The sequence below is a fragment of the Xyrauchen texanus genome, chromosome 10 (genome assembly GCF_025860055.1).
Source record: "Xyrauchen texanus isolate HMW12.3.18 chromosome 10, RBS_HiC_50CHRs, whole genome shotgun sequence".
Taxonomy (NCBI): Eukaryota; Metazoa; Chordata; class Actinopteri; order Cypriniformes; family Catostomidae; genus Xyrauchen; species Xyrauchen texanus.
The window spans coordinates 37,167,071-37,175,273 of record NC_068285.1 but is presented as its reverse complement, the minus strand read 5'-3'; the positions used below and the strand labels follow the sequence as shown (position 1 = coordinate 37,175,273).

Genomic DNA, 8,203 nt, shown 5'->3' with positions numbered 1-8,203 from the left:
TCTTTGTGTAAGATTTTGTCGTCAGTCACTTTTTGAATGGATGTACTGTAAGAAGCGAAGTCCAGGCCTTTTTTGCACTCTGTCTGTATTCAGTTGTGTAACACTAAGTAGGACATATCCCCAAGAAATGCAGTATTTCAACAGCAACCCCAAGGTAAGAGCACAGTGGACAGTTTAAAAAAGCTGGCCCTACCGCTCCAGGCGGTCGGGGAGACACTTACATTTACATTTATGCATTTGGCAGACGCTTTTATCCAAAGCGACTTACAGTGCACTTATTTCAGGGACAATCCCCCCGGAGCAACCTGGAGTTAAGGGCCTTGCTCAAGGGCCCAACAGTGGCATCTTGGTGGTGCTGGGGCTTGAACCCCCGACCTTCTGGTCAGTAACCCTGAGCCTCAACCACTGAGCCACCACTGCCTCCAGGAGCCACACTTCCCTCCTCCCCTCGCGGACGGCGGTCTTCCATCGACCCTCCGCGTTTCTGGGGGATGGCAGGGCTCTCCTCCCCCCTGTGCAGCGGCTCTATCGCTCCAGGTGGTCGGGCTGTCCAGTCCCCACTCACCTCGCGGACGGAGGCTGTTCACCGCGTCTGGGCGGTCAGTCTACTCCTTCCCTCGGTGGATGGCAGCGGCACTTCCCTGGGTGGACGGCAGTGTCGAGGACTCCACGACGGGCATCCCTCCTCCTTCCCGGGCTTCGGCACCAGTGTAAAGGGATCAATTTAAAGGAGGGGGCGAGAACCGGCTTGATAATATAAATAATAGTTTTAATGATAAACTTAAAAGACAAACACACACATGACGGACATGTCCGTAAACTATCTCTCTCTCCCACACGATCCTCTGCAGTCAACCTTTATCCCTCTCAGGAGGCTTGATTAGCCTAATACGGGACCGGGTGTGTAGGATCACGACCTGGCCCCGCCCTCCGCCCTGCCACAAATGGTTATTTGGATATGGTATTATGGTACTACCACGTGTTTTTGGACAGAATTTATAGCGGTAGTACTATTCATTCCAGTCACTCCCACAAGTTTTTGGACACATAAACCACACTTAAACTGAATTAATTTCAATCCATTATTTATTTATTTTTTTATATCAAACCAAGTGGCATTTTCAAACAAATGATGCTAGACCTTTTCTTGGAACTTTACCTTTCTTAGGCATTTAATGCTATCACTTTTAACCAGTTTGTTCCAGGTGTAGTTCATCACATTAAAGGGAGAGTTCATCCAAAAATGAAAATTCTCTCATCATTTACTCACCCTCATGTCATGTTTTTAGTGATAAAGGAGTTTCATTTTGTTCTGTTGTCACCCACAACTTTCATTTATCTTCAGAAGACATTGATTAAACCACTGGTGTCGAATTGATTACTTTTATGCTGCCTTTATGTGCTTTGGGAGCTTACAAATTTTGGTCACCATTCACTTGTTTTGTATGGATCTACAGAATTGGGATATTCTTCTAAAAATCTTCATTTGTGTAGAAGAAATAAAGTCACACACATCTGTAATGACATGAGGGTGAGTAAATTATGAGAGATATTTCATTGGCAGATGCTATTTGCACACTGGTGCAAATAATGATATATGCTATTTACACCCCAGTGCAAATAGTGGCAGATATTATTTGCACCCATGTCTAAATACTAACACAGTATTACATCACAGCAGTGTGTTTATTCATTGTGTTTGTATTAATCCCTACCCCTAAACCTAACCTTAACCTTTAACCTATGGTTAATATATTACCACAATATTACTGTACTAACACCATGGTTAATTGCAGTAAAACTTTGGTTTCTGCCAAAAAAGAATATGGTTACTAGAATATTAGTAATAGAGTGATGCAATCTACACGTAAGCAATGCCGACCCACGGGAACGAGTGTGATCGACAGACCCCACCTCCAGATCAAACCCTTCTCTGCAGTCCTAGACATTCATGACAAACATACAGATTTGAGTCTTTTTTTTAACTATAAATCATCATTTCCGGTCAGCAGGCTTTTTCAGTGAATATTTATGTTATTAATTGTGATTGATTTTTATTAATTAATCAGCTTCTCATTTAAATAATTAGATTAAGCCTTTTAATTTATTGACATCCCTATAATATAAACATTTGAATTTATTTGGATTTTACAGGGTTAATCGAACAAAACCAATCAAGAACAAGGTCTTATTTCACTCTGTATCCAAAAGAAAGAAAAATCAATACATTTTATTTTACTTAAAGACAATGATTCCTTTTCTAAGACATTTAGACTTTTAGCATTGTGATATTATTTTCTTGACAATTAAGCACATTTTCCCCAAATCTTATTATTGTAATGTTGTAATTTTACATTTATTTGTAATTTTCACTGCTACAATGCAGTACAGTTTTACGATATTACTGCAATACAAGGATTTATTTAATTATCATAGAGATACCATTATATACAGTATTATTATCATTTTTTTGCATTACAGGAATGAGAATTTTAAGGTAAAATGTGCTTGAAAGTAATGAAAATAGTGACACAATGCAAATAACATAATGGACATAAATATAGACTTTATAGACCTTACTTTTGGGGTGAAAAATGACCTGGACTGACAGGTTTCATGTGCGTCACCCAACAGATTTACTCTAGATATGAAAAAGTTTATATGTTTTTACAAAAATGAAATTTTGTTATAAAAATGGTTTTAACACTATCACGAACACCGGTGAAGGCACCTCCCCCTTCAGCCACCGGAGATCGGATTCACCGGAGTATTGACCGTAAAGACTGCATTTCCCATAAGCCCACATACCTAGGTCTGATTATGCTACAGCTGTTCCATGTTGTCTCTTCCCTATTTAAATCATGTCTGTTTACTCCTTCATTGCGAAGTCTTGTTTTGCTCCGGCTACAATTCCAAGTGTTTATCCTGTTTCCTGTTCTGTCTATCGTGTATCAGCCCAGCTTCGTCTCAGTACTTCGTTTGTTTGCCACCTGCCCTGTATTACTATTGCCAGTTCTAGTTTATCGATTGTTTGCTGCCTGCCCCGATCTTCTGCCTGCTCTTACTCTGATTCTGCCTGCCTCTACATACCTGTTTACCTGTGCTTGACCATTGCCTGTACGACTACTGAGTGTTTATCATTAAACTGCTTATGGATCCCAACCTGCCTGAGTCTTCATTACAAACACATTCAATGTGAAGCCTATCACTGATTCATTAACAGAAACTTTCACATTTATATATACATTTTTATGTAAAACAAAATGATAGCATCAAAACATGGTCACCTTTGGTAATTGTTCTTTATTTTACAAAACTTTAGCCATTTTAAATTATGAATTGGGCAACACACAGTTACAAGTCTGGTTACACACAGGCTCGAGCCATCCATTACTTATAAAGCAATGCAAATAATCTGATTTATGTGGTGCAAACAGAATGCTGTAGAGCTTCATTACTGTATATGAGGCCAATGTTAGGCCGTTATACTATATATATATATATATATATTGAACTGTACATGTATTTAATTGTTATCTTGTCAACGATTATTTGACTTGATGTATGTCTTTTTGACACTGAGATTCAAGGCATTACATTCCCCTGTGATAAGGATCTGGTCAGCTCAGTGTGAACAAAGAAGGTTTTAAGATCTCCTTTGCCCTTTACGTTGATGATCCCCCGACAGGAACATATGTACCCCAACATCTGTAAGATCCGACTCGACTCATCAGTGACCTGGGGAAGAAATAATTATATGTGCGCCGCACTGATAGACTCCCAAAAACTCATCAATAATTTAAAAGGCATACCAATGACAGACAGAGTAGGTCAGAACAAGGATATATACCTGTATTTTCCCAAGCACCCCAGTGCTCTCCATTCTACTGGCCACATTTACAGTGTTCCCCCAGATGTCATATTGCGGTTTCTGTGCTCCGATTACGCCTGCAATTACTGGACCATGGTTTATTCCTGAGGAGAGAGAACGGAAATATTTGAAACTTCCTGAATGTGTGATATCATCTGTCTGTCTGAATCACCAATTGAGACATTTCTCAGCAATTAGTTATAGCAAACATTACTGACATTTTTCACCAATAGCTTACAAATAGGGCCAGAAACTCTTTAAAAAAACAAAGGGTAACCTCAGGGTGTCAAACAATTTACTATTCATTTTCAAAGAGATCACAAGTGCTTACTTATGCTGCACATAATTATTCAAGGTAGAATACATTTAAAACATTATTATGTTCAACTGTTTGTCCATTTGTGTTTTTGTGAGAGCTGATGGCTGTGCACCCACTAATGAGTCATTGTAAGGGAGAAATGTATGGTGTGGTGTGCATCAATGGATGGGAAAAATATAGACATTAGATATATATTTATATTGAAGTGTGACAGATATTTTGAATTCGTTGAGAGGAAAACTATTCTATGTGTAACTGTTTTTGAAAGTAATTTTAAAGTAAAGTAATTAGTAATGTGATTACTTTTCAATTAACTAACCAGTAAAGAAATCTGATTACAATTTTGTAGAAGTAATTTGTAGTGGATTACGTTTTGAGTAACTTACCCAACACTCTTTGGGACCAAATATTTTTAATTATTGGAAAACTTCTTTTCCCAAAGATTAATGAATGATATTTGTTTTAACTTTTTTGTCCATACATTAAAGGTGCACTCTGACACCTCGTGATGTGGATGCTGCATCATTCAAAATCAGCAGTTTTCAGTTACAGATGCCACTGTAGAAATTCACTATTCACAATCAGCCATGATTATTTTAATCCAGGAGTGAAAGTGTCCAATAACAATACGGTTACTGAGACTAAGCGAGTAATATTCAGATGGTCATGTGATGCAAAAATTGCAGCCCCCACGAGCGGACCCTCTCCATGTAGAATAAAACAGCTTTAATAAGGTTACTGATTTGACTGGAGTTCTCATCTCATGTTAGTGGACAAGATACATATACATATATTTCAAAATTACAATTAATTTCTTTAGGAGTAAAATGTTTTTATATTATGTGGAAAAAAATTAAAGCGTGTACCTTTAACTTTGGTAATAGGGTTAAATGGTTAAGTTTGACAAATGTGGTCAAAATTACAATTTGTATACAAATTGAGAAAATGGAATGATATTATTTACATTTCTTATCTTCCCACCATGATATACAAAGAGTTAAAATTATGGTATTTCTTGTGTATCACAATTTAAGGACGTAAAAACAATTTAGTAATGGGGGAAACGTATGCAGTGATATTTTGTGTGCAAAACGTGTAACACATCTAAATATACATTTTATATTACCTAGATATTATTATATTACCTAAATTTTGTTTAATGTCATGATTCATTTTATGTAACTAGGTAAATGTTATGTTATAATAATAGTTTAAAGAGATAGTTCACCCAAAAATGAAAATTCTCTCATCATTTATTAACCCTCATACCATCCCAGATGTGTGTGACTTTCTATCTTCTGCTGAACACAAACAAAAGTGTTTAGAAGAATATTTCAGCTCTGTAGGTCCATATAATGCAAGTGAATGGCAACTAGAACTCAGAAAGTCTGAAAAGCACATAATTGAAGCATAAAAGTAATCCATAATACTCCAGTGGTTAAATCTATATCTTCAGAAGCAATATGATAGGTGTGGGTGATAAAAAGATCAATATCCAAGTAATTTTTTTTACAGTAAATCTATCACATTCAGCCACCTACTGGTCGGGGCTAGTCAAAGTTGGCGATTTATAGTAAAAAGGACATAAATATTGATCTGTTTCTCACCCACACCTATCATATTGCTTCTGAAGACATGGATTAAACCACTGGAGTCTTTATGATGCCTTTCTGTCCTTTTTGGACCTTCTGAGTTCTGGTCACCTCTCACTTGCATTGTGAGGACCTACAGGGTGGAAATATTCTTCTAAAAATCTTAATTTGTGTTCAGCAGATGAAAGAAAGTCACACACATCTCGGATGGCATGAGGATAAAAAATAGTCATGGGACACCAAAGTGTACCCTATTCGTGGAAAGTGACTTCTGTTACTGAGGTGTGAGGTGTGTAAGCATGTATTGACCCCACTTACCCACTCGCAGCTTGAAGTCATTAAAGGAATGTTTGTTGATGACATCAAGCTTCCCAACCAAAGCAAATGCAAATTCCAACATTGTTCCAATGTGCATATACTGCCGATCATGGTCCTGAGGAACATAACAACAGGACATGATAATTTCACTGGTTCAAAATCCCATAATTGACTATGCCCTATAACTCTTTCAACCAAGGCCATAACCACAATATACTTTGAAGGGGACAAGTCCCCACCAATAATCAGATATGGCCAGATTGTCCCACCCCAGTAATTGATCTCCTTGTTGCTGTTCTGCTGTACTGCTCGTCAATGTCATATGAGCCAATCAAATCGATGAAGGCGGGACTTCAATTTAAGAAGCTAAGTGGGAACCTCGTGGAGCGCTGGGCATCAGCAAGCAGTTCAGGTTAAGAATGTTTGTGTGAAGTGAGATGTAAGTATCTTTCTAAACATGTGATATTTGACCACTGTTTTATGACTGAAATGTTGTACCGACCAACATTAATTTCCAAGGGTGCAAAATATTCTCCATTTGGCGAAATTCGCCGTTTTGAATTTAAAATGTGTCATGTACAGTACGTGATTCATAATTGTGAATGTGAAAACATTAAGAGAAGTTTTCAGCGAATCAGTCTTAAGATAAAGAGTGAATGTGTGTATATTGTAAAGGAATTGAATGAGGTTCTCTTGACATTGTCTGTCTGTCTGTCTGTCTGTCTAAAAACACAGAGTAGAGCATTATTATCACCATTATCATTAGTGGTCAATATGAACTGTTTCTGTATGGAAAAGAGCAGCGTTCAGATTCATGAAGAAAATAGTATGTTAAGATTCTACTGGGAGGAAAAAACAATGAGGGACCATTTGAGGGCAGTAAATAATTTTGTGTGTTTTCTTTTTGCTAGCCAGCTGACACGGTCATGTGTCTCATATATCCGTGATGAAAAGAAATTCAAATTATATTCATCTTTTCATCAGACAGCACAAAAAAGTAAAAAAGATGACTGAAACAGGCAAATTGCTAGCAATGCAGACACAGAGTTTGTCTTGTACTGTGTGAAATACATGTATCTTTTAAAACACCTTTATTGCATTTCAAAACTTTATTCAGAAAATTATTGCATTCAGCAATAATGAAACATTTGAACCACAAATCAGGCTTAATACACCACAGGCAAGTCCCACAAAAGGGCTAATGTGATCGTGCAATCAATCCAGTATAATAATTATGAGAATAATAATTTAGGAGGAGATGGAAAAGCTCAAACTGTTACCTGTGTGTACTCTGGACCTGGGGTGAGATTCAGCCCTGTGGCAGCCATGTATGTGCTGCCGATAGTTTTGATCTTCTCCACTCCGCTGAATTTGGGTTTTGACAGCAACTGTCACAAACAACAGTATTATTGAGAATTTACAGACAAAGTTTTGGGACAGAAATGAGCATAGCATCAATGATAGATGTAGCCTTCAATATGAATCAACAAGAAAAATAAAGCTCAATAAGACAGTTTCAACTTTGATGAAACTGTTTGAAGCTTAGTCGGAAGTTTACAAGTCTGATGTAGTTTGACATTGGACGTACGGACGAACATATGGACAGACTGACAGACAGACAGATAGACAGATTGCTTTAAGTAGCTTTGCACAATATTTATAAAACTAAATTCAACATCTACAAAATTTTGATTTCATACCTCATCAAAATCTGCAATAATCTCATTGAGGAGTCTGAGACACTCCAACCCCTCTTTATTAACATCTGATTCGGTATAAAATTCCTTGAAGTCTGGGATGGAGGCGAACATAACACACACCAGATCGTATGACTGATGGTAAAGGTCCTGTCAAAAATAACAGCACAAAAATATTCATGGTGATGTAGAGGACAACAAATATATCCAGCCATTCATGCAGTTTCATCATTCAGGCCTATATGTTTTCTTTACAATAAGCTTATATTTATTAACAGAAGTTAATGCATTAGGTATGAACTAACAATTAACAGTTTTTTCAGAGCATTAATTATTCTTGGTTATAGTGAATTTATCAAAATACTATTGTTCATTGTTCAAGTTGGTTACGTTACATTTACATTAA

General features: G+C 37.2%; 1 protein-coding gene across 3 annotated transcripts in view; it reads right to left on the bottom strand.

The window, feature by feature from the left end:
• Positions 1 to 3,289: 3,289 nt before the first annotated feature.
• LOC127651060 (adenylate cyclase type 2-like) overlaps positions 3,290 to 8,203 on the bottom strand; it is an 82,875-nt gene continuing 77,961 nt past the window's right edge. For all 3 annotated transcript variants that reach the window (XM_052136764.1, XM_052136766.1, XM_052136765.1), the window contains exons 21-25: positions 7,801 to 7,947; positions 7,381 to 7,488; positions 6,101 to 6,215; positions 3,851 to 3,975; positions 3,290 to 3,738 (exon numbers count right to left, since the gene is read on the bottom strand). In XM_052136764.1, coding sequence (XP_051992724.1) covers positions 3,586 to 3,738; positions 3,851 to 3,975; positions 6,101 to 6,215; positions 7,381 to 7,488; positions 7,801 to 7,947 — 648 coding nt within the window. In that variant the 3' untranslated portion in view covers positions 3,290 to 3,585. The remainder of the gene's footprint in view (positions 3,739 to 3,850; positions 3,976 to 6,100; positions 6,216 to 7,380; positions 7,489 to 7,800; positions 7,948 to 8,203) is intronic.